This window comes from Panulirus ornatus, chromosome 1 (genome assembly GCF_036320965.1).
Source record: "Panulirus ornatus isolate Po-2019 chromosome 1, ASM3632096v1, whole genome shotgun sequence".
NCBI classification, from domain to species: domain Eukaryota; kingdom Metazoa; phylum Arthropoda; class Malacostraca; order Decapoda; family Palinuridae; genus Panulirus; species Panulirus ornatus.
The window spans coordinates 22,287,924-22,313,737 of record NC_092224.1 but is presented as its reverse complement, the minus strand read 5'-3'; the positions used below and the strand labels follow the sequence as shown (position 1 = coordinate 22,313,737).

Here is a 25,814-nt window from a genome sequence, read left to right as displayed (position 1 = left end):
CGCTCTGCCCCAGAGGTGAACGGCGCACAGATGAATATTACACTCAAGTTCCAGGAAGCGGGTTTCTCTTTGAGTGATAATATCCTTTTGCACAAGATGGATGGCGACCAGTCTCATATTACTGTGTCGTGAGTTTTCTCTCTCTCTCTCTCTCTCTCTCTCTCTCTCTCTCTCTCTCTCTCTCTCTCTCTCTCTCTCTCTCTCTCTCTCTCACCCAAGCCCTTCCTTCCCCCTTTCCCACTAGAGCCTAATATTTCGTTCCCAAGAGATACTCGTGACGGAATGGGTGGGTGGGTGTGTAGTGCGGTGAAGCCTCTAACACAGAGGGAAGGGAGGCAGCGAGCTGTGAGTAGGAGAGGAGGAGGAGGAGGAGCAGGAGGAAAGCCCTACAGTGGAGCCTCTCGACCCATAAGTCCTCAGGTATTGGCTAGAGTGGACTTATTACAGATCCTGTGTCAACTCGCAACAACGTGAATTGATTGACATTGGTCGATATGGCTCTCTGCCGTCGAGCACCTGGTCGACGTTGGTTGACACGGCTGTTTCTTGGTCGACGTTGGTTGATAACGGCTGCTTCTCCATTGAGCATCTGTCGCCCTTGGATAGTGAGCAGCTTTTGCTGGGCTTTGAAAGGCTTTATGGAGAACTTTATGAATGCCCAACAGTACACCAGTGAGAGATGAAGGTAAGGTGCGACAGACTGATGCCTGGGTTCCAGAACATATCCCAAGGGCTATTTATCTCCCTTTACCCGAAGAGCGAATCTGATCACGTCGACCTAATGGGGATCGTGTGGTCGTCTTTTGCCACTCGGCTTTGGAAATTGAATCCTGTTTACGATAATCGTTGTGGAGTGAGTTTACATCCATGTTGCCTTTTCTCCGTTCAATGCGGACGAAATGAGCTTGTAAATTGAATCACTTACTTTTTTCCTTTCGCAGTCTTGACTGTGTAATGCGTCATACATAGTGATCTTTGTCACAATCTTTACTGCTTTCCACGGTTAGGATGGGAAAAAGGTAAAGCTAGGAGACAGCCCAGTGTCTTGAGTTCTTACATACCGAGTTGGTACAGTACTCTGTGGTAAGCCTGAGATAGTCAGAGTATGAAAATTATACTTATTGTGGTTTAAATTGTTCTAGAAGTTGACTATTGCGCGAGCGCGCACATACACACACACACACACACACACACACACACACACACAGTCTAGTGTGTGTGTGTGTGTGTGTGTATTCATATATAGTAAAAAAGACATGGTATATATACACAAGGATAAGGGACGTGCCAACACGAGTGTAGAACTCTCTCCCCGTAACACGTAAATGGTAATCCCACACAAGGATTCTTATGGTCACAGGGAGTCACGGTGGCAGAAGTTTTAGTGTGTAGGAAGGATGATGGCTCGCGCCATCTTGTCACTGAACACACAAGAATGAGAGGGACTTGTACACCATCGTTGCTAGATACCATCATCATAATCATATATTCACATGGATGTTGAGAACGTTGTGTACGGTACACCATTTGGAAAGAGTCATCATGTAATGCTCAAGTTTGAGTATGTGGTAAATGAGGAGGTTAATAAAACGTAGAGGTGATACGAGACCTAAAGATGAGATGTCAACTTAGACACCGTAGAAACTTCAACAATATATTTGGTTACTTAGTTTGGGACTTGGTGCTTAGTAACCACGAACCAGGACATAGTGTTGTAAGGTTCTATAAGATTTACAGTAAAGGAATAATATGGGTATATATATATATAGCCTCGGATTCAGGGTCGAAGCTTAAGGACTTGGGAAGAATGGTTTAGTGTGAGATGTACAGTGAAGACATATGCTGCACTCCCGCCAGCCAACCAGCATTCTCAATGTATAAGAGAACAAGACGCCAGGGTAAGGAAGGAGAGACAAAGCATCCTTGTAGGGGATATCATAGCGAGTATATTGTCAGTTACAGACCAGCGAATTAGCCTGAGGGATCCAGAGGGAAGAATCATATAGAGGATGACGTATAGATATGTAGACTAAATAATAAGTTTAAAAGTGTTTTCATGGTGGAAGACACGATAACCCCCAACACTGATGGAATGGAATGGAGAAAAGACTTCAGAAAGCATGAAGATACTGTATCTAGAAAACAATGAACAGGATACTAGAGAATCTTTAACCATACAAGGTTCATGGTCATAGGGATGACATTTTGTCATCTGCGCCAAAGGTGTGTGCAGACAAACTAAACAAAGTTTTGAGATAAGTTTCAAGACGTCGTTGTGGAAAGGCAAAGTGCAAAGGGAATGGAAAAGGCAAGCATCATGGCTTTCTATAAGAAAGGTACTGAATTACCGACCGGTCTCACAGACCAGTGAGGTCTGTGAGGCTCTGGAGGTGGTACTTGGAAAGCAGATAGATAAGTGAGAGACAGTACTGGTTTAGGGATTGGTCAAGTGTAACGAACCTCTTTGATTTCTACGAGAGAGTGAACTCTGAAATGCATAAAAGTGAATGCGAGGTGGATTGTTTATATCTGGACTTGCTCAAAAAAGATGGTACCAGAATTAAGAGGACTGAGTTAAAGGGAAAGCAAGAGGTCTTAAATTGGTCCACCTTTATATCGGTAAAACAGATTGACGACGTAGAAAATGGAATGTAGAGGTAGAACAACCGAAAGACATAAAACTCAATTAAAGAAGGAAATTGTTTAAAGAAGTGTAAAAAATGCCTCTAATATTATGGTGGAATAATGGAATAAAATGAATGAAGACATGATGGATAGACTCTCATACAGAAAGTTAGATTTTGTAGTAGCAGAAAATGCTGGAGAAGGGACCCCCTAAGTGTAAAGCTTCCTCCCTGTACGGTTCAAGTGGGTTATTACAGATGTTGTTTATACACAATTACAAACTGAATTCAAAGTAATGAAGTATATGGTAACACTGTCGGGCCTGTAGGGTGTCATGTAAAAACCCTGAGTTTAGTGCAGTGAACAGCGATGCGTCAGTCGACAGCTGCCTTGGTGAGGACAAGGGTCGTCCAGCTCTCTTGATACTCCTTCAGTTGTCATTTTAATTCTCTTCGGTTCTCTCGGTGCCCCTGAAACAAGCCATCTCCGCGTCGTTATCCCTGTCTCCTGGTGCCCTTGACAAGACCTCTTCCACTGTATCACCCAGGTCTACCGGGGCATCCTCGACAGAGGCTGTCAATACATGTCACCTTGCAGTAATAGTCCCGGTCATAGTATACTCTGCTTCACCTCGTGTCTAGTGAGCAGACGTCCTTTCTCATTGTCTTTATTCCCCAAATGTACCATGACTATTCCTCCTGGACGGTAAAGTCTGGGTCTTGATCAGACCTCCTCCTCACTTTTAGGTCTCCTAATGTTCCGTGAACAGACCTGTTCCATAGTCATCTTTAGGTATTTTGGTGCCCCATGATCAAACCTATGTTTTCCTGTCGTCCCTTGCGCTCATCTCTTCGTCAGCAGTGTTTGGATCGCCTTACATGAGCAGACATCTTCCTCGGTAATGAATGGGTCTCGTGGTACTCCTTGAGTCGACCTTATCCTCAGTAAGGCTAGGTTCTCTGGTGTCCATTGAGTCTACCTTGGTATTTGTGTTTTGAACGCCCTTGAGCAGACCTCAGTTGTCCAGTTCTCTTGATGTCCATTGAACAGAACCCTTTTTTTCAATAATGTCCTGACCTGTCGCCTTTTGAGCAGGGTTTAGGATACCCGTGTAGCAGACCCCCATCGATACTGGCCAGGTCTCGTGCTGCAGACCCACTCTCCTTAATGGTTAGCATCACCAACTGATCCCTGGGGCCGCCCACACCACCACGGTGCAGGAGGGGATTGTGGGATGTTCCAGCTCACGGTCAGGTCGTCAATAATCCTGAATATGAATAATAACGTCATGTTGATATTCCTGTTGCGAGGTTTTGTGTAATGTGTTTGAATAACTATATAACTACGTGGGTATCACACCGTATTTCTCGTCAAGTATTATCATTGTGCAAGCGAGGCACATGTCCCCTGGAGAGTCTTAATAGTACAGGAATATTTGTGGCAGGTATTGAAAATGTGAAAATGTTGTAGATTCATATCTGTAAGTTTAGTTCAAGTATTGTTTGCTACTGATAGCAATATTGTCACCGCACCCGGGAGGTTCCTCTTCAATCATGTGTCCCCGTGTGTGTGTGTGTTTATGTATATTAGTTTATATCCCTGTGAGTATTTGCTTATGTGTATGTATGTGCGTGTAAATCTATATATCAGTGTTTGAGGACACGAAACGCTTCAGACATGAGTAGGTGGACACTTATGGAATCTAAAGGACATCAGGTACTTAAGTAGAAGGTTACACGTGCCATGTTGCTCCTGCAGCGGCTGCCACCACTGATCACCTGGGTTGCTTGTTGACTGTCGTGTTGCAAGATCACACACACACACACACACACACACACAGTAGGACAGTGATGAACCGAATGTGTTGTCAGTCCTGAGTGTCCAGTATCATCGTAAGGACGGAGAAGATATCTCTATTTTGTTAAGACATCTTACTGGTGCATTAGTTGTTGGACCGAGTGCAATCTTCGTGTGTATATTGGCAACGCCATCGACAGAGACTTACCCTCAAGCACTGACGGGTGGGTTGTGTATTGAAAGATCCTGTTGCCAGGAGGATAAAAGGAGTAGAAATGAAGTGGGAGGAATATGTGGGTCGGGTTAATTGGCAAGGAGAGTTTTCCAGACAGAGTGTAAATTAGACCGCACGAGATCAATTATTTGCGAAAGTGCGAGATTTGAGGATGTCGACAGGGAGGATTATACGAGTTGTTAGGAATAATGCCGGTTGCGAGGGTTTACATAGGAGAGGAGACTAGATGAGTGACGGGTAGAACACATTTGTTTCTGCAAGGAAGTGAGCTACGAGGGATATAAAAGGAAAGGAGGAATTCCTAGAGTAGGACAGATTCTGTAGATCAAGAAAGCGTGCGATTGGAATAACTTAACCTGCAGCAAGAAATCGTGTACACTGGTGCGGTATGTGGGGAGTAAAGGGTTAAACGATCGGTGGTTTGTTCTTTATGGAACTGTTGACTGAGGGAAGGTTGGTATATGCATGGAGGTACAGGGAATGGATAACGTAAACGCTCTGGAAAATATACATGAAAATAGGAGAGTATTTTGGGGGAAAATCAGGGACTCTGTGCCTTCTGAGAAGTTGAAGTATTAAGTAAAGCTGAGGGAATATGTGGGGATGTGTAAGACCCCGACGAAAAACTTAGTCTCCGCACTGTGGAACGCCCCCTCGCATTTGCACCTGGCAACGTGAGATGAAAGTAGTGTTTTGCTTCCCCCGCCACAACACACCACACCACATCCTGGCCATAGGGTGTTCCCGTGACGCTGTTTACCGTTGCCTTGCTAGGAGTATACCGGTAAAAAGACCAGAGGAAAAACATTCACTTCTTATTATGACTTACTCGTCCCACACGGTGTCCTCGAGCCGTCCATCTCCTGGGAAACGCCCGAGCGAGATCTTCTTTAAGGTTCTTCAAACTCCAGTGATCCTATGTAATGACTTGGAGCTTGCCCATCACTTAGCTGCTGCTTCTCCCCTTCCCATGGGCAGTGTGGGATGGTGTGGCGTAAGTGACTGACTAGGAATGGGAGGGGGGGCTGTGTTTGGACGGGGAGGGAATGCGTAGGGAGGGTGAAGATTGTGTAGAGGTAGGGAGGGACTATATCAGGAAGGGGAGGAATGTCTAGAGAATGGGAGCCATTGTCCAAGACAAAGGATAGGTTATTTGGAGGTGACTTCGTATAGGGAAGCTGGGGGGAGTGTATAGACGGTGAGTCACAAGGGGGAAGGAGGGACTGAGTAGGGAATGAGAAGGACCACGTATGGGGAGGGAAGAACTATGCAGACAAGGGGAAGGATTGTGTAGAGGAAATGACTACGAAGGGACTGGGGGATGAACCGTTAAGGTAAGTGTTACGAAGGAGAGGGGAGCGGGTGTGTGTGTGTGTATGGAAGAGAAGGAATAGTGTAGAAGGAATTGTCTCTGGTGGTATTGCATCAGAAGGGAGGGGGTTGTGTGAAAAAAAAAGGGAAGATAGTTTGCTGGAAGGGAATACGATTGCATCAAGAGGTGTGGGGGCTATTTAAGACAGTCAAAGAGTGTTAAGGAAGGAGGCAGGATCACACGGGGAAGGAGGAGGTGGTTTGTGTATAAGAACAAACAAGTCACGTACGAGGAAGCCATTATGTGTAGGTGAGCCTCGTGTTTGTCTGCAGAACACAAGGTTCTCAAGGGCACAGCCGTTTGGTGCTGCAGGCCTGAGCCCCGCACGCATAACCAAATATTATTTTGTCTTTTCTGAGTGAATTTTTTACTGAAAATATCTCTTCGTTACATAGAGTAATGAGCATAACATGGATATCTGTTCTTATTAGCAGGTGAACGATTCATCGGGACTCCAATCTCGGCTCAGTGTTGTAGTCATGGATACATAGAACTGGGCGTATATGAGACAGACGTGCGACTCGCTGGCGTACTCCAGGAGGATGAGATTGAATCCTAAGGGTTCAGACACTTGTTAGTGATAGAAGGATTCACATCCTAAGTGACTTCTACCGAGTACATCAGTGATGTATCCTTGGAGATGTTCGTACGTACGTAATCTATGGTGAAAGAGAGCTCTATGCCATTGAGGACGATGGATATTCGCCCTTCGAGCACGATATTACGACCTTTGGGTATGATGGGCTGGCCTTTGGCCCGGCCCTTAAGGGTTACGACAAAGGTCGCACGCCATCCTACTCAAAGGTCGTACCCTCTTGTTCGAGGGTCGTACCATCGTGTTCGATGGTCGTACGTTCGTGGTCGTGTCATCGCGCTCATGGGTCATCCGATCCGAAGTCATGAGGTCGGATCAGGAGCTACTGTCTACTGCCAGTTTTAGCCGAGTCCACTTTAATGACTGAATTAATCACAGTGGTTAATTAGTCTCTCTCTTCCTCGGGTCAGACGGTGGAAAAAATTCGGAGCTGTGTTTGTGCTTATAATTCTCTACCTCAGCGGTTGCCGTCGCTTTTCCACGAAACACACACACACACACACACACACACACACACACACACACACACACACACACACACACACACACACACTTGCCTTTGTTCTGTACTTTACTATTGGCGATGTGGGCAACGCTTCCTGTTTGCCGCCACCTGACCCAGGTAGTATTTTGTCTGTTCCCTCTGCGCAGGTGTCGCATAGCAAGTACATAATGTACGATCCAGTACAATTCTGAAGGTGTGGTGTGTCGGGTAAAGAGACTAGGATGGCAAATTACATTAGCGTTGGATGTCGCTCCTTTGGAAGGTAGGGCCGTGGCACGGCGTCAGGTCAGGTCTCCTTCACAGGGAGAGAAAACTTCACGGGAATTATGCAGGAACTTATACTTTTAGAGAAGTATGGTACACAGGAACGTAGATGCCTAACTTGTTTACTTACTTGTACTTACGACGAGATTTTACGACCACCGCGGAAGACTCGTGTAAGAGTTGGGAGGAAGGCGTCTTGTGAGTTACGTATTGCCAGGTGTTATGTGTCAGATGAGGAGGTTGTATAACGCTAGGATGAATGTCAGCAGGCCACTCGTGTGCGTGGGTGAGGTAGAGAGAAAAGACAGCCACCTCTGTGTGTGTGTGTGTGTGTGTGTGTTTGTGGACACATCGTACAGTAATAATGACTGTAATCACCAGAGGACTCTCTACCTTGGTGCCATTACCAGTAACATGTCGACCAGCTCTGCAGATTGATTTTAACGAGTCCTTTGAAGTCCTCGCTATCGTCATGAATAACCCCCACCTGTTATTATCCCCTGCTTGTCAGGCGAGCACACCCAGGCAGATATATCACCGTATATTATATATGTATATTGGTCGTGGGTGGATGGGTGGGCAGTAGACATTAACCAGTTAAGGAAATGTTCGTTGCTTAGTATCGGGAGTGTTGGTGGCGACAGGACAATGAGTCGAGTCGACACTGTAGTGGCTGCTTTCACGTCCTCCTCCCGTTCCCAGTTTATCTCTTGCTCCTCTGCCTCGCTTACATATGGGTAATTAGAACTGAACCCCCACACTACACACACTACACACACACACACACACACACACACACACACACACACACACACACGTATAACACTGGAACGTGTAACACTCAAAACTTTGTTCTTCATCACACTCTTCCTGTTTCATTTATTCATCAACTGTAGAACACCTAAGTGATGTGCCTCCAGTACCAGCCGTTGAAAAAGGCTATGCGGTTGCCTGGACTGCACCCCACATCAGTCAACGTTGCCTCTATACCTAGCTGTCTCTATCCATTTCGACAACATTCCAGGTCTTAGAACCGCCTACGCTCTGTTGAATACCATCTGTCTACTTCTTCTCTTGATCGTCGTTTCTGCTTCTGTTCACTTAACTTAGATCTTTAGATGTAGTCTCTGTACCACCGTCTCCGCTCCATGAGGTGTTTGTGATCTCTAGTCTCTGTACCACCGTCTCCGCTCCATGAGGTGTTTGTGCTCTCTAGGACAAAAACGCCCATTGTTCGCCTCGCTCAGCTTGATTTTTCAAACCTTAAGGCATTTAGCTCACGATTTTTATAGTTATGTCTACATTGTTATTGTCCCCCTTCCCACTCTAGTTCCTCTAGTTAATTATAATTCTTCAGTCATTAAACTTCCTGCCACGAGGCATTTTTGCCTTTACATCCACATGTTGAAATGTTTTACGTAGATGATTTCAATATCCACCTCAGAGACTAGCTTGGCTCTACCTTCCATAATCCTGATGGAATCGAATGCATTTTACTTCCCTTCTTCTGAATCTGGAACAGCTAATTAAGCACCCGAAAAACCGCTAACGTTATGACCGCTCATATAACACATTCGATATCTTTCTCGTTCCTTCCCCTACCACTATACACACACTGCACGTGCCCCCTGTGGAGTCTTCCAGTCACAGTCTTACGCCAATCGCTTCCACCGCTATCCATATCTCGAAACACCTCCTTTGTGGAGGATTGTGATCTTCCTTTCAGAGCTTTTCCTTTTTTTACTGATATTCCTTACGACCAATACACTGCTTTGCCGGCCAGGAGACCTTCCTTTATCCTGACTGCGTAAATGAGGTCGCCTTAGCCAGGGTAAAGTCAATTCTACCCTGATCATCCCAAGTCGTCGTTTGATCGACAGGTCTTCCTCGGCTGCTTGTGGCATCTGTGCCTAAGCGTATCAAGCCATGTCTCTTCCCTTCTCCCTGAATCTCATCCTGCCTTTATGTCTGCACGGAGTCATTCCAAAGCTGTTGCTCGTAGAGACGAGCACGTCCTCATGAACACGTGCGTGCTGAGCACGTCCACATGAACACGTGCGTGCTGGTTTTTCATCTTCACATGAAAATTGCCTTAAGTCCTCAACCAAAACATTTCCAATAAGTTTTGTGATGTGTCCCTCCCTCCCCTTTTCTCCGTCGCATCTACTGAAAAGATACTCTTTTCGCCAACTTATTTTCCTCTAACTTTAGATGATTCCACATCTGTTCTTATTCCATCATCCTCTTCCAACTCTCCCTCCAACTTTCCATATTTTTCTCGTTTAAAGTCTTACGAATATTCTCGAGCTAGAAATAGCTTGTATCTGAGTTCGCCCTGATCGTTTCTCGTCCATGTCACGTCTGCAATACCAAACTCTTCCTTCTTCCCGGAAGCACATGTTCTGGTGCAACCAACCTTATATATTGCCTCGTCGTTCTCGCTTATGCTGTATCCAATTCCAGTGAAATTCTCCCTCAACTCTCGTTTTCTGAAACACATAGAATCCCATTCCCTTGCACTAGATCATCACCCGTGCATCCTTCGTGGTGCAAGGTCTTTCTTGTGGTGTTCTCTCTGTGCTTCATCTCTGGTCCTCCCCCTCAGGGATGTTTGTGCATATTTTCTCGTGGTTCTTATTATTTCCAGAATATTGGATAGGATTTTCTGCTTTTCTCAGTTCTGTGTTGCAGAGTTTCCTTTCTGGTCGTTCCATTACGGCAATCATTGATGAAGCGACTTTTTCCTCTTTTATTGTCATCGCTGGTGTCCTTCAGGGCTCTTGTCATATCGCCGACACTTTTCTCTCTCTACAGGTTTTTTTTTTTCTCAGCCCGCAACCCCATTCATTCTTAACCGACGATTCCCTTGAACAGACTTCAATGCCCAATCCTTTCCCATTTGACTCTAATACTCGTTCTTTTCCCAGCACAAAACACTATTCCGCCCATAAATTCGGACCCAAGCAGCATTTCAGAGTGGGAAAACATTAACCTGATTTAATTCAATAGTGTACATACCGTGTCTACCCTCAGCCAGCGTCATGCTCGCTGCCCCTGAAGCCTATCGTGCTCTTGAAGCCCTTCTGGTGATTGGACACTTGTGTAAATGTGGGGGTCGCTCCCAAGGCTTTCCATATTCGTTTCTTCAATTCGTAACATATTACATACATTTATCAGCTCCCTGCCACCTTGATAGGTGGCCATACTTAACTACGTAGACAGCAAGCGCATTCGATGTCATATGATTGCGTATACCAGGTTTATGTTAACTTTTCCTTTTGGACATACCTCGACCTGTTACCCTGTATTGGATGGCCGGACATCCATTAAAAGGTATATTAAAACCTCCACCCCTTTTTGCTTTTAACACATCACCTGATGTAGCAGCAATTTTGATTCTCATTTTCTGTAAGCATGTATTCCTTGAATTTGGAACTGCTGTATACATGTTTTCCGCTGCGCTGCTTTCAACATTATCAGCGTCTTTCCGGTATATTGCTGGCCACTCTCTTGAGTCTAACTACCAAACCTTCAGGGCTACACATCTTTTTGAAACTGACAATACGTATGCGCTCATCAACCACATACTTCATACTGCATATTCTAGTTACCTCAGAAGCCAATGGTTACTCGACGTTGCGTTTTGGGCCGAGAGATTATGAATAAAAGAATTTTCCTTGTTTATGAATTTATGGTTATCTGAAAATCGTACGCGCTGCTCAGGCTCCCATATTATTGTATCTAAGAAAGCAATTTACCATTTCCCTCCCTCCTCCATTGTGATCTCTCTATCTCTCTACAGTATACAAAGTTATTTTTTTGTCTTAGCTTTCCTGGGAGCTATCGCTACTACGTAATCCACGTACCCTTGCCCACGATCCTGTGGTGTTCCTTACTTTTATGATATAAAAACAGTGGATGAATGGAACAGACTCGGCGATAAGAGTGTGACTGCGGACAGCATACAGAAGTTTAAACCCTTGGATGAGAATTGAAAACGTTCAAGAATTTGCGGGCTCCACATGTTTAGAACTCCTTCCCCGTATCATACAGATAGGTAGCCAAGTAAACACACACACACACACACACACACACACACACACACTAACAACACAACTACCACCTTTCCAGCCACCGACGAGAGCAAGTTGTTATTTCTCGCGTACTAAACACAGGTATGTTGACTTCTGCAGGATCGTGGCGAAGGGCGCGAGCGGAGGCGGGGGCGTCCAGACTCAGGACCTTACCACGCACGGAGCCGTAGCCAGGGGCACCTTCTACCTCCCCTCCAACACTGACCTCTACATCTTGGTCGGTCAGGAGGGGCGATCTGCTTGCAAGGATACACAGAATCAGGTCAGTACTTCATCCTCCACATGTATATTTCATTTTAAAATATTTTCATTATTAGTATCATTTATTACTATGTAACCCTAAGGACCCCTCCTCCAGGGGTTCCCGAAGCATCAGGGCTGCTCTACCCTCTGTAGCAGGAGGACGATGGACTCCTTTTGAGGAAGAAATACTTAGACGAGATTCGGACTACGATGATAAAAGTTCAACGGTGACGTTTCACTTGCGACATAACCACATGCAGATGTAGTCTGGTAGCACCCACATTCTCTCTCTCTCTCTCTCTCTCTCTCTCTCTCTCTCTCTCTCTCTCTCTCTCATATATATATATATATATATATATATATATATATATATATATATATATATATATATATATATATATATATATATATATAACAACAATAATAATAATAATGATAATCATACTTGCTCGTCTTCATCCATTCCCCCGTGCCATCCCGTCCCACAGGAAGTAGCACAAAGTATGTAAAGGGAAGGAAAAAGATAAATACACCCTTCTCTAACCCCTAACACTCGATCGCCGCCCCCTGCGTCAGTTCGGTAGCGCCATGAAGCAGACGAAGAAAGGCCACGTCCGCTCACACTCGTTCTTTAGCTGCCATATGTAATGCACCGAAACCACAACTCCCTATCCACATCTAGGCCCCCACAGACTTTTCCATGGTTTACCCTGGACGTTTCATAAGCCCTGGTTCAGTCCTTTAACGGCACGTCGACCCCGTTATACCACATCTTTCCAATTCACTGTATTCCGTCCACGTCTTTCACCCAACCTTAAGTTCAGGCCCCGATCTCTCATAATCTTTTTCATTCCATCCTTTAATCTCCAATTTGGTCTCCCGGTTCTCGTTGCTCCCTCCACTTCTGACATATATATCCTCTTTGTAAAACTTTCTCTACTTATGTCCAACCTATTTCCACACAATATCTTCTAATCTCTTAACCACAATCTTTTTACTCCTACACAGTTATCTTGCCTTTTCATTGCTCATTCGATCAAACTACCTCACACCACATGTTGTCCTCAAACATTTCATTTCCAATACATCCACTCTCCCTTACAATCCTATCTATATCCCACGCCTCGCAACCACATGATATTATTGGAACTACTACTCCTTCAAACATCCATTTTTGCCCTTCGAGATAACGTCCTTTCTTCCAAACATTCTTCATCGCTCCCAGAGCCTTCGCTGACTTTCTAAAACAATATTATAATCTGTATTAAGAGCGCTGAATAACCTTAGAAGCTCCAGTGCTTGGCTTATGAGCCTAAATTCTATAATCTAATCCAATCCAGAACCTTCGCTTCCTCCCACGCCTTATGACTCACTTCAGCTTCCATGGTTCCATCCGCTGCCAAATCCACTCCCAGATATCTAAAACACTTCACTTCCTACAAATTTCCTCCATTTAAACTTACATGCCAAGTAACTTGTCCTTCAACTGTGATAAACCTAATAACCTTGGTTTTATTCCCATTTACTCTCAGCTTTCTCTTTTTACACACACTTCCAAACTCGGTCACCAAGATGTGCAGTTTCTTACACGAATCAGCCACCAGTGCTGTTTCATAGGCGAACAACAACTGACTCGCTTCCCAGGCCCTCTCATCCCCAATAGACTGCATACTTGCCCCTCTCTTCAAGACTATTGCATTTACTTTACTAACCATCCCATCCATAAACACATTAATCAACCATGTTGACACACACCCCTGCCACAGACCGACCTCCACTGAGAACAATTCACGCTCCTCTCTTCCTGCTCTTACACGTGCCTTACATCCTTGATGAAAAAAAACTTCTCATTACTACAAGCGATTTACCTCCCACACTATATACTCTTAATACCTTCCATAAAACATGTCTGTCAACCCTATCCTATGCCTTCCCCAGATCCATAAATGGCTCATACTAATTCACTTGTTTTTGTAATTTCTTTCACGCATTCTTCAAAGCAAACACCTGATCCACACAGCCTTTACTATATATATATGTGTGTGTGTGTGTGTGTGTGTGTGTGTGTTTGTGTATATGTATGTGTGTGTGTCCATACGGGATAGAGTGAATTAGAGCGATGAGGTCCATAGGGGGCGACGTGCTATCAGTGGACTGAACCAGGGCATATGAAGCAGCCGGGGGAAACCACAGAAAGGTCTGTAGGTCCTGGTTGTGGTTCGGGCCTGGTTGTGGTTCGCTATCATGCGGACGCGAGAAACTGTAGTTATATGTGTGTTGTAATTACTGTTTGTGTGTTACGGGGAGAGAGTTTTACACTCGTATTTCTCTCGCATTTCCACTTCTCTTAACCATGTATATAAGTACCATGTCTTTACTACTGTGTACACACAGACACACACACACGCAGCACGTAGCGTCCATAGGCCTGCTAGTTTTACAAACGCTGACCCTACATATACCATCCCTAAGGCTGCCAATTTTACACAGATTAACCAAATATACATACCACTGTGCGCACATCAGCTCTGGACATACCATCCCTGGACCTATCAACCCATATTAACCCTGCACGTACTAATGCCAGATATACGAGCTAAACTACATGTACTAACTGCAGGCCTACACAGTAGCTCTTCACATATGGCACTTTTCTTCTTTAGCTCGTTAAAACATTTTCTACCCACGTAGTTCTTTCGAGCGTATCCCTCATTATAAGTACTCTTTTTACCTCGTATCTGGGGTACTGTGTAGCGGTAGGTACTCTTGTACGTTCGCCTCTCCATCTAAGGTGCGTTCTGAAGTCCTCACCCTGACCAGAGGGATGCTTTGAGGATGTTCCTTACAATGAAGCCATCCCGGCGAGTGTCTGTAGCCCGTAATGCCTCCCTGTGTGTGTGTGTGTGTGTGTGTGTGTGTGTGTGTCTGTGTGTGTGTTCATGAATTACTGTATGTCCCTTGATTCGAGTGAGTTTCGCTCGAGTATCTTGCCAGGCTTGTGTTTCTAGACGTGATTGTTTACGTTAAACTAGGTGGTATGTGTCTGAACATTTTCCCCGTTGGTTTTGATGCGTTCCAGGACGTATGTCCTTGGACTCGAGTATATCCGTTGACTATGAGTATACCCCAGGGCTTGAGAGTGTCAGTTGATATATATATATCCATAGAACCGATTATGTTGGTTGATATTTGTAAGTTCCTGGACTACTACGTCTCATCTGACGTGAGCTTCTTCGAAGCCTTCAGTGTTTCATTTGACCTCTCACACGCCGGTTTGAGTGTTTCACTTGATACGAGGTTACATCAACAACTGCTTGTGTCAACTGATGTGAATGTTTTACAAGAGGACTTGAGAGTGAGTGTATGAATTGCTGTGAGTGTGTTTCATGATTTGTGTGTGTGTGTGTGTGTGTGTGTGTGTGTCTGTGGATACGAGTGTAATCCAAGTCTTGAGTGCATTCAGTAACTTAGGTGTGTCATTGGAATGTATCCATTAACTTGAGTGCACTCGGTGCTTGGTGGGAACTTTTACGGTGCGCGAGGCTCCAGTTCCGGATTCCCAGAAATTCCTGACCGACCCTCGGGAGCCGAGCAGGGAGAGGAAGGTGGAGAAGTTTCGGACGGAGAAGAATAGTTAGGAGGAAGCGATTGAATCTGTCTGATGACGGAGGAGGAGGAGGACGGGAAGGAAGAAAATGAGGAGGAGGAGGAGGTAGAAGAAGAAGGAAGAAAAAGAATAGGAGGAAGAGGAAAGAGAAAGCACACACCCGCCTACCTACCTCCATAAGAGGTGTTCGTGGTAGGCAATACTAACTCGAGACGCTCACCGCCTATCTTACATGTTTTATGACACTGTTCCTCTCTGCCGCCACACACAGTACATAACTGTCAATTTTGCGTTAATCAAGGACTGTTTGTGACAATTATCTAGGACTCTATATGTCTGTATTTATCCAACGAATGTTTATCTCGCCTGGTAGTATGTGCTCTAATCACCGTTTGCCTCTTTAGCGAGGTAGCGCCAAGAACAGACGAAGAAAGGCCACATTCGCTCACATGCATTCATTCTACAGCTGTCATGTGTAATGCACCGAAACCCCAGGCCCCTCTCCACAACCAGGCCCGATAGACTTTTCCATGGTTTACCCCGGACGCATCACATGCCCTGGTTAAGCCCATTGACAGCACGTCGACCCCAGTATACCACATCGTTCCATTTCACTCTATCCCGTGCGCGCCTTTCACCCTCCTGCATGTCTAAGCCCCCTTTCCATCTATAGTATTGTCTCTCTTATTGTGAAAGGTCTCATTATCATGCCATAGCTGGGTAGTGCCATATTCTCGCCATGCTTTTTCAACTCTCATCATCTCGTTAATGATGACTCGCAGATCTCTGACGGGGGCTTCACTAGCTATCCTTTTCCCTGTTGGGCCTTTGCATGGTGACGCTGATGTGCTGTTCATCTTTCCACGATTAATTTGCTCCTATTTGTATTCGTTCAGCTTCAACAAAGGAGAGAGAGAGAGAGAGAGAGAGAGAGAGAGAGAGAGAGAGAGAGAGAGAGAGAGAGACGATGATGAGAGTTATTCGTGAAGGCTATGAGAATAGAGTAAGAGGGAGAGCTAATGATGCGCACGAAGAGTGAAGATGAAGAAAGAAAGGTAAGATGAGAGGGAGGAAAAGAAAATAAGGGTAGGGAAGGTAGGGAGCGAAGAAGGGAAAATAGTAATAGGATGTTAAGTGAAGAATGAGCTTGGATAATGAGGTGATGATCAAGAATGATGGAAACAGGAATAAGAAAGGTGATAGAGGACAGAGGATAGCAGATAAGAGGGATAAATGATGCAATGATAGCTGGAGGGATAGGTAAGATGATGATGGAGAAGTGGATGGTGTAGGTTCTTTGGAAAGATGATGAGTGAAGATGCGGAAGATGGAAAATATCAGACTCATGGTGAGGCAAGCGTGAAGGCGGACGAGAATGAAGAGGAAATTGGATAAAGGGAAGGAAAGATGATGATAGTGGAGGCAACATAAGGAGGCAGGATCTTCGTGTAAACCCAAGAAAGACCTGATCCTTCGGGTCTTTGAGATTGAAATGAACCACAAGAACCTCCAAATCTATAAAAAAAAAAAGGTTACTTGCCTCTTCTGATATAAGTTATATATCATTAGATTCGTATAATGAAACATAGGGTTTAGGGCTTACTGTAACTGAATATGTGGTTTAGTACTTAGGTGATGACCTCAAGGTTAGAAGCACGAGGTTAATAGTAATATTGGCTGTCTAATAGAAAAGGCAGAGATCAGGCCATCAACACCCAAGGGTCGAACCGTCATACAAAAGGTTCGTATCATCACGTTCAAGGGTCGCACCGTCGTGCTTAAAGATCCTTCCGTCATGTAGAAGGTTTGTAATCTTCGTGTCTAAGGGTCGTACCATCGTGCCTGGGTGTCGCACTGTCATACAGAAGGTTCGAACCATCGTGCTCAAAGGCCGTACCGTCGTACTCAAGTGCCGTACCGTCGTGCTAAAGGACGTTGATTTGTATTTGTTGATGGAGTGGCGAGTAAAAAAAAGAAAATGGATAGCACTGTAATTCACAGTTAGGTTATATAAGGAAAGAAGGACTTCCAGGCGGAAAATAATTTGACTTTGATGGTAAAGAAAGAGAATGGATGGAAAGGGAAATTAGTGGTTTGTTGGCAGAGAAAACTTCGGAATTTGGAGAGAGAGTTTGTGTGTGTGTGTGTGTGTTCTCCCACTGAGGATTATAACGTGGGACGCGAGGCGTCGGGTCTTCCAATTGAGGACTGTGGGAGCTAGATAGAAAACAGGTTGGTGATGTGACTTTCCTGCGAAAAATGTTGCTTCTCTTTGTCTCTTTAAACTAGCCAATGTCGCGGGATGGTGTTAACGGAGCTTTACCCCATGCTGGGTGTGAGCTAGCTCAACGTAGCATCACCCTTGGGTCTGTTGCTAGAGTGCCGGCGGTATCACTCGGGGTTGGGAGCACGGACAGAGTGCAAGCATATGGGATGATCTCGCCAGGAAGAAGATATAGAGTAAGGGAGGAGATACGAGTAATAATGGACAGAAGTACGTGGTAATGATAGAACCTCCTTCCAGACTCGGACTGAGGGACGGATGTGGTTCGGAGACATAGTAGAGTGACTGGATTTCGTGAGTGTGACTTGAGTGCGTATTTTAGTTGAGTGAGAGTTGATACAGACAAGGACAGAAGGTAAGATTCAAAGAGAGAGAGAAAGAGAGAGAGAGAGAGAGAGAGAGAGAGAGAGAGAGAGAGAGAGAGAGAGATGGACGAACTTGTAACTATCCGAGGCAGCAGCGGAAGGAGGAGGTTGCTTCTGTATGACCCACTCGCACAGCTGAATGCTGACCAGAGCTCATCAACCTGCCTTAGATGCGTCTGTATACTCTGGGCACGGGACGACTGCTTATAAGATCCAGAGGTCTCCCATCCCAGACTCCTGGCCCCACACTTGCACCTGGGTGCCATCGGACACAGGTGTCTGCATGTAGCACTATGTAGTGTTGACGTAGTATTCTGTGTTCACCAACACAACACTAGACCTCCGTGTCTCGTGATGCTACATAGGAATATGTACATTTCGTCTTGTGACATTTTAGTGGATTACTTGTTTTGTTAAAGAAGATAGGCACTGATGCAGCTGTGTATTCAGACAGTTCAGAACACTTTGTGTTTCTCAAGATGTTGTGGAGTGCAGGCCATCTCCTGCCACGTTCACGAGAATACGTGGGTAGGGATGAGAGGTAACGGAAGGTCTGGTGGGTTATGATGGGGGTTATCTGCTGCAGAATAGTAACAGGGTCCTACATTCCCAGTATGTTTGGAGAGCTCTCGGATTGAATAGTAAAGCTCCTCCCCACCTACTACTATAGATGGAGACAAGACAGTGAATCAGAAAGGCCCTCCCCACTCCACTACACTGGAGACAGGATATTGCAGTAAGAAAGCTCTACTCTACCCACCACTATAGATAGAAACAGGATTTTAAAGTAAAGGGCTCCTCCCCTCCGACCACAGTAGGTGGAGATAGGGTAGTAAAGCAGAAGTCTTCGTGATTTAATGAACAACTCATTTCTACAGACATTTCCGATATTTCTTACCAGAGAGAGCGTCATCAGGCAGCAAAGTGCGGGTAATTTAAGGAAGCCTGATGAAATGAGTGTAATGAGAGGTTTGTGTTGTTCCTTATCTCATGATCAGGAAAGATGTATTGACGTAAGAGCAAGTGTTCTGAAATGTAAAAGAAAAGATGGGATTTGTATTATGGAATTCACGAGATAGAATCTGCCTTCCATGATTCCTTTGTCTTCTTCCGACATCCCTGAGATCGAGCCGTTCTGTCCCCGTCTATAATCATCAGGAATGAAGGATGTTATCAATGACCTCCAGTAGAACACTTCGTCGTCAAACATCAGGTCTCCTGTTGCCAGCATTCCTCGTGTGTTGCCCCAGGTATTCCTGTGTACCGCCATCATCTCTTATCACATTCCCAGACTCCAGCCTTCCACCAACCCTGCGTAACCCCTTCCATCACCAGCCGCAATACACTCGCTCCCCATCCATCGCTCTTGCAGCGGCACCACCCATCTACTCCATCATTTACCTCAAGTCATCAGTGGAGGTTGTTCTTGCACCATCCCAAGCGACTGGTTCTGTCACCACTGTGCACCCTTGCATCATCTACCGGTTCACTGTCACAACTACCCTTACTCTACCACAACAGCCACCCTTCCACTACAGCTACCAAAAGCACCACCCCTCCACCTCAACCACCAGCCTTCCACCAGAAGATGCCACCCATTACCCAGTCCCTCTGGAAAACTCAGGACAAGACTTGTGGTATTTAGGTCGTCAGGCCGGTATCAGTGTGTGTGTGTGTCTGTGTGGGAGGAGGAGGAGGCATCCACTGCGGCCAGTCAACCCTGCTGGCCCCGATGGTGGTGATAGAGGGCAGGAGGACTCTGTAGTGGGCCCTCACTGTGCGGGATACTGTGCCCCAGGGGGCTCCCTGTGGCGCCTCCCGTCTTGTTAGTGTGGTTTCCACGCACTACATTGCCTGCCTCCCGCCCACGTTCTTCCATATTGTCCACATTATATATATATATATATATATATATATATATATATATATATATATATATATATATATATATATATATTGCTTTGTCGCTGTTTCCCGCGTTTGCGAGGTAGCGCAAGGAAACAGACGAAAGAATGGCCCAACCCACCCACATACACATGTATGTACATACACGTCCACAAACGCACATATACATACCTATACATCTCAACTTATACATATATATACACACACAGACATATATTCATCCCCATCGCCACCCCGCCACACATGAAATAACAACCCCCCTCCCCCCGCATGTGCGCGAGGTAGCGCTAGGAAAAGACAACAAAGGCCACATTCGTTCACACTCAGTCTCTAGCTGTCATGTAATAATGCACCGAAACCACAGATCCCTTTCCACATCCAGGCCCCACAGAACTTTCCATGGTTTACCCAGACGCTTCACATGCCCTGGTTTCAATCCATTGACAGCACGTCGACCCCGTATACCACATCATTTCCAGGATGTTAAGTGAAGAATGAGCTTGGATAATGAGGTGATGATCAAGAATGATGGAAACAGGAATAAGAAAGGTGATAGAGGACAGAGGATAGCAGATAAGAGGGATAAATGATGCAATGATAGCTGGAGGGATAGGTAAGATGATGATGGAGAAGTGGATGGTGTAGGTTCTTTGGAAAGATGATGAGTGAAGATGCGGAAGATGGAAAATATCAGACTCATGGTGAGGCAAGCGTGAAGGCGGACGAGAATGAAGAGGAAATTGGATAAAGGGAAGGAAAGATGATGATAGTGGAGGCAACATAAGGAGGCAGGATCTTCGTGTAAACCCAAGAAAGACCTGATCCTTCGGGTCTTTGAGATTGAAATGAACCACAAGAACCTCCAAATCTATAAAAAAAAAAAGGTTACTTGCCTCTTCTGATATAAGTTATATATCATTAGATTCGTATAATGAAACATAGGGTTTAGGGCTTACTGTAACTGAATATGTGGTTTAGTACTTAGGTGATGACCTCAAGGTTAGAAGCACGAGGTTAATAGTAATATTGGCTGTCTAATAGAAAAGGCAGAGATCAGGCCATCAACACCCAAGGGTCGAACCGTCATACAAAAGGTTCGTATCATCACGTTCAAGGGTCGCACCGTCGTGCTTAAAGATCCTTCCGTCATGTAGAAGGTTTGTAATCTTCGTGTCTAAGGGTCGTACCATCGTGCCTGGGTGTCGCACTGTCATACAGAAGGTTCGAACCATCGTGCTCAAAGGCCGTACCGTCGTACTCAAGTGCCGTACCGTCGTGCTAAAGGACGTTGATTTGTATTTGTTGATGGAGTGGCGAGTAAAAAAAAGAAAATGGATAGCACTGTAATTCACAGTTAGGTTATATAAGGAAAGAAGGACTTCCAGGCGGAAAATAATTTGACTTTGATGGTAAAGAAAGAGAATGGATGGAAAGGGAAATTAGTGGTTTGTTGGCAGAGAAAACTTCGGAATTTGGAGAGAGAGTTTGTGTGTGTGTGTGTGTGTTCTCCCACTGAGGATTATAACGTGGGACGCGAGGCGTCGGGTCTTCCAATTGAGGACTGTGGGAGCTAGATAGAAAACAGGTTGGTGATGTGACTTTCCTGCGAAAAATGTTGCTTCTCTTTGCCTCTTTAAACTAGCCAATGTCGCGGGATGGTGTTAACGGAGCTTTACCCCATGCTGGGTGTGAGCTAGCTCAACGTAGCATCACCCTTGGGTCTGTTGCTAGAGTGCCGGCGGTATCACTCGGGGTTGGGAGCACGGACAGAGTGCAAGCATATGGGATGATCTCGCCAGGAAGAAGATATAGAGTAAGGGAGGAGATACGAGTAATAATGGACAGAAGTACGTGGTAATGATAGAACCTCCTTCCAGACTCGGACTGAGGGACGGATGTGGTTCGGAGACATAGTAGAGTGACTGGATTTCGTGAGTGTGACTTGAGTGCGTATTTTAGTTGAGTGAGAGTTGATACAGACAAGGACAGAAGGTAAGATTCAAAGAGAGAGAGAAAGAGAGAGAGAGAGAGAGAGAGAGAGAGAGAGAGAGAGAGAGAGAGAGAGAGAGAGAGAGAGAGAGAGAGATGGACGAACTTGTAACTATCCGAGGCAGCAGCGGAAGGAGGAGGTTGCTTCTGTATGACCCACTCGCACAGCTGAATGCTGACCAGAGCTCATCAACCTGCCTTAGATGCGTCTGTATACTCTGGGCACGGGACGACTGCTTATAAGATCCAGAGGTCTCCCATCCCAGACTCCTGGCCCCACACTTGCACCTGGGTGCCATCGGACACAGGTGTCTGCATGTAGCACTATGTAGTGTTGACGTAGTATTCTGTGTTCACCTACACAACACTAGACCTCCGTGTCTCGTGATGCTACATAGGAATATGTACATTTCGTCTTGTGACATTTTAGTGGATTACTTGTTTTGTTAAAGAAGATAGGCACTGATGCAGCTGTGTATTCAGACAGTTCAGAACACTTTGTGTTTCTCAAGATGTTGTGGAGTGCAGGCCATCTCCTGCCACGTTCACGAGAATACGTGGGTAGGGATGAGAGGTAACGGAAGGTCTGGTGGGTTATGATGGGGGTTATCTGCTGCAGAATAGTAACAGGGTCCTACATTCCCAGTATGTTTGGAGAGCTCTCGGATTGAATAGTAAAGCTCCTCCCCACCTACTACTATAGATGGAGACAAGACAGTGAATCAGAAAGGCCCTCCCCACTCCACTACACTGGAGACAGGATATTGCAGTAAGAAAGCTCTACTCTACCCACCACTATAGATAGAAACAGGATTTTAAAGTAAAGGGCTCCTCCCCTCCGACCACAGTAGGTGGAGATAGGGTAGTAAAGCAGAAGTCTTCGTGATTTAATGAACAACTCATTTCTACAGACATTTCCGATATTTCTTACCAGAGAGAGCGTCATCAGGCAGCAAAGTGCGGGTAATTTAAGGAAGCCTGATGAAATGAGTGTAATGAGAGGTTTGTGTTGTTCCTTATCTCATGATCAGGAAAGATGTATTGACGTAAGAGCAAGTGTTCTGAAATGTAAAAGAAAAGATGGGATTTGTATTATGGAATTCACGAGATAGAATCTGCCTTCCATGATTCCTTTGTCTTCTTCCGACATCCCTGAGATCGAGCCGTTCTGTCCCCGTCTATAATCATCAGGAATGAAGGATGTTATCAATGACCTCCAGTAGAACACTTCGTCGTCAAACATCAGGTCTCCTGTTGCCAGCATTCCTCATGTGTTGCCCCAGGTATTCCTGTGTACCGCCATCATCTCTTATCACATTCCCAGACTCCAGCCTTCCACCAACCCTGCGTAACCCCTTCCATCACCAGCCGCAATACACTCGCTCCCCATCCATCGCTCTTGCAGCGGCACCACCCATCTACTCCATCATTTACCTCAAGTCATCAGTGGAGGTTGTTCTTGCACCATCCCAAGCGACTGGTTCTGTCACCACTGTGCACCCTTGCATCATCTACCGGTTCACTGTCTACCATTACTCTACCACAACAGCCACCCATCCACTATAGCTACCAAAAGCACCACCCCTCCACCGCAACCACCAGCCTTCCACCCGAAGGTGCCACCCATTACCCAGTCCCTCTGGAAAACTCCGGAAAAGACTTGTGGTATTTAGGTCGTCAGGCCGGTATCAGTGTGTGTGTGTGTCTGTGTGGGAGGAGGAGGAGGCATCCACTGCGGCCAGTCAATCCTGCTGGCCCCGATGGTGGTGATAGAGGGCAGGAGAACTCTGTAGTGGGCCCTCACTGTGCGGGATACTGTGCCCCAGGGGGCTCCCTGTGGCGCCTCCCGTCTTGTTAGTGTGGTTTCCACGCACTACATTGCCTGCCTCCCGCCCACGTTCTTCCATATTGTCCACATTATATATATATATATATATATATATATATATATATATATATATATATATATTGCTTTGTCGCTGTTTCCCGCGTTTGCGAGGTAGCGCAAGGAAACAGACGAAAGAATGGCCCAACCCACCCACATACACATGTATGTACATACACGTCCACAAACGCACATATACATACCTATACATCTCAACTTATACATATATATACACACACAGACATATATTCATCCCCATCGCCACCCCGCCACACATGAAATAACAACCCCCCTCCCCACGCATGTGCGCGAGGTAGCGCTAGGAAAAGACAACAAAGGCCACATTCGTTCACACTCAGTCTCTAGCTGTCATGTAATAATGCACCGAAACCACAGATCCCTTTCCACATCCAGGCCCCACAGAACTTTCCATGGTTTACCCAGACGCTTCACATGCCCTGGTTCAATCCATTGACAGCACGTCGACCCCGGTATACCACATCATTCCAATATATATATATATATATATATATATATATATATATATATATATATATATATATATATATATATATTCCAACGAGTCCACGGGGAAAATGAAACACGATAAGTTCCCAAGAGCACTTTCGTGTAATAATCACATCATCAGGGGATACACAAGAGAGAAATATAAGTCAGTTGATATATATCGAAGAGACGAAGCTAGGACGTCATTTGGTAAACATATATATGAGAGAGAGGAGAGGGGGAGTCCGCCTGCCTCTGGTTGCACTGCGAGTGAAAAAGCCACTTCGACGAGGCTGTATCATCATGCGTTAATGAAGAGGAGTACAGTCTCGACGAAGAATTCGCTCCAAAAGAATCTCTCATTTCCCTGCCACTGGACGTGACGCAGCCTTAGAACTACAAGGGCTCCTAAAAAAAGGCATCGAGGAGTAACACCAGGACATTTTCAAGCGGTCTGGGGCAGTTATGAATGATAGATATATATACGGATACTGCCGGACTCCGCTTGCTTGAGGTGGCACCACGATCGATGCCACCTTTGGTGAGGCTGTAACATCGGCAGTTGACGTGACGTAGGGAAGTACAGCCACGTCAAAGACCTTACTTCAGAGGAGTCCATCCTGTCCCTGCTACTGAGTATAAGGCAGCTCAGAGCAGCAGACGCCCCTAGATGAGGTGAGAGGAGGGCTCCTGGGGTTGTAAAGTGATGATGATAATCATATCAATAATGATATTGATTATATGAATATATACGGGCGAAAATGGGTATATTTGACGGTATAGTAATCCCAACAATGTTGAAGCATGGGTTTGTGCCGAGGAGGGTGGATGTGTTGGAAATGAAATGTTTGAGGACAGTGTGTGGTGTGAGGTGGTTTGATCGAGCAAGTAATGAAAGGGTAGAAGAGATGTGTGGTGATATAAAGTGTGTGTTTAAAAGAGCAGAAGAGGGTGTGCTGCAATGGTTTGGACATACAAAGAGATGTTCAGGGGACAAGGGGGAGACCAAATTGGGGATGGAAGGATGAAGTAAAAATTATTTGGAGCAATTTGTGCCAGAACATAACAAGGGAGTGAAAGGTGTGGACGGGATAGTGAATCTGAATGTCGTGGTATACAGGAGACTATCATCAATGGACTGAACCAGTGCGTGTGAAGCGGCCGGGAAAAAACCATGGAAAGGTCTGTGGGACCTGGTGGTGGTGGAGAGGCACATGGGGTTCAGGTGCATTACATATTACAACCAGAGAATGCGGCCTTGCTTTCCCAGTTCCTGGCGCTGCCTCTCTAACGTGGGAAAAGGCGAACAAGTATAGTATAGTATATATATATATATATATATATATATATATATATATATATATATATATATATATATATATATATGTATCAAGGAACTAAAGATCATTAAAGACATAGTACGGAATGCACTTAAATGAAACTTCTACGTCATCCTCACCAAGGAAGACTACAAACACAAGCTTCAAAACAGTCTCGACGACAGTACGGAAATGAAGAATATCACCCGAGACCAAAGAACAA

General features: G+C 45.3%; 1 protein-coding gene across 2 annotated transcripts in view; it reads left to right on the top strand.

Annotated features, from left to right (window-relative positions):
• Positions 1-25,814, top strand: part of LOC139763053 (tyrosine-protein kinase receptor-like) — a 1,458,433-nt gene that overhangs the window by 1,069,316 nt on the left and 363,303 nt on the right. For both annotated transcript variants that reach the window (XM_071688765.1, XM_071688676.1), the window contains exon 15: positions 11,587-11,749. In XM_071688765.1, the coding sequence (XP_071544866.1) occupies positions 11,587-11,749 (163 nt within the window). The remainder of the gene's footprint in view (positions 1-11,586; positions 11,750-25,814) is intronic.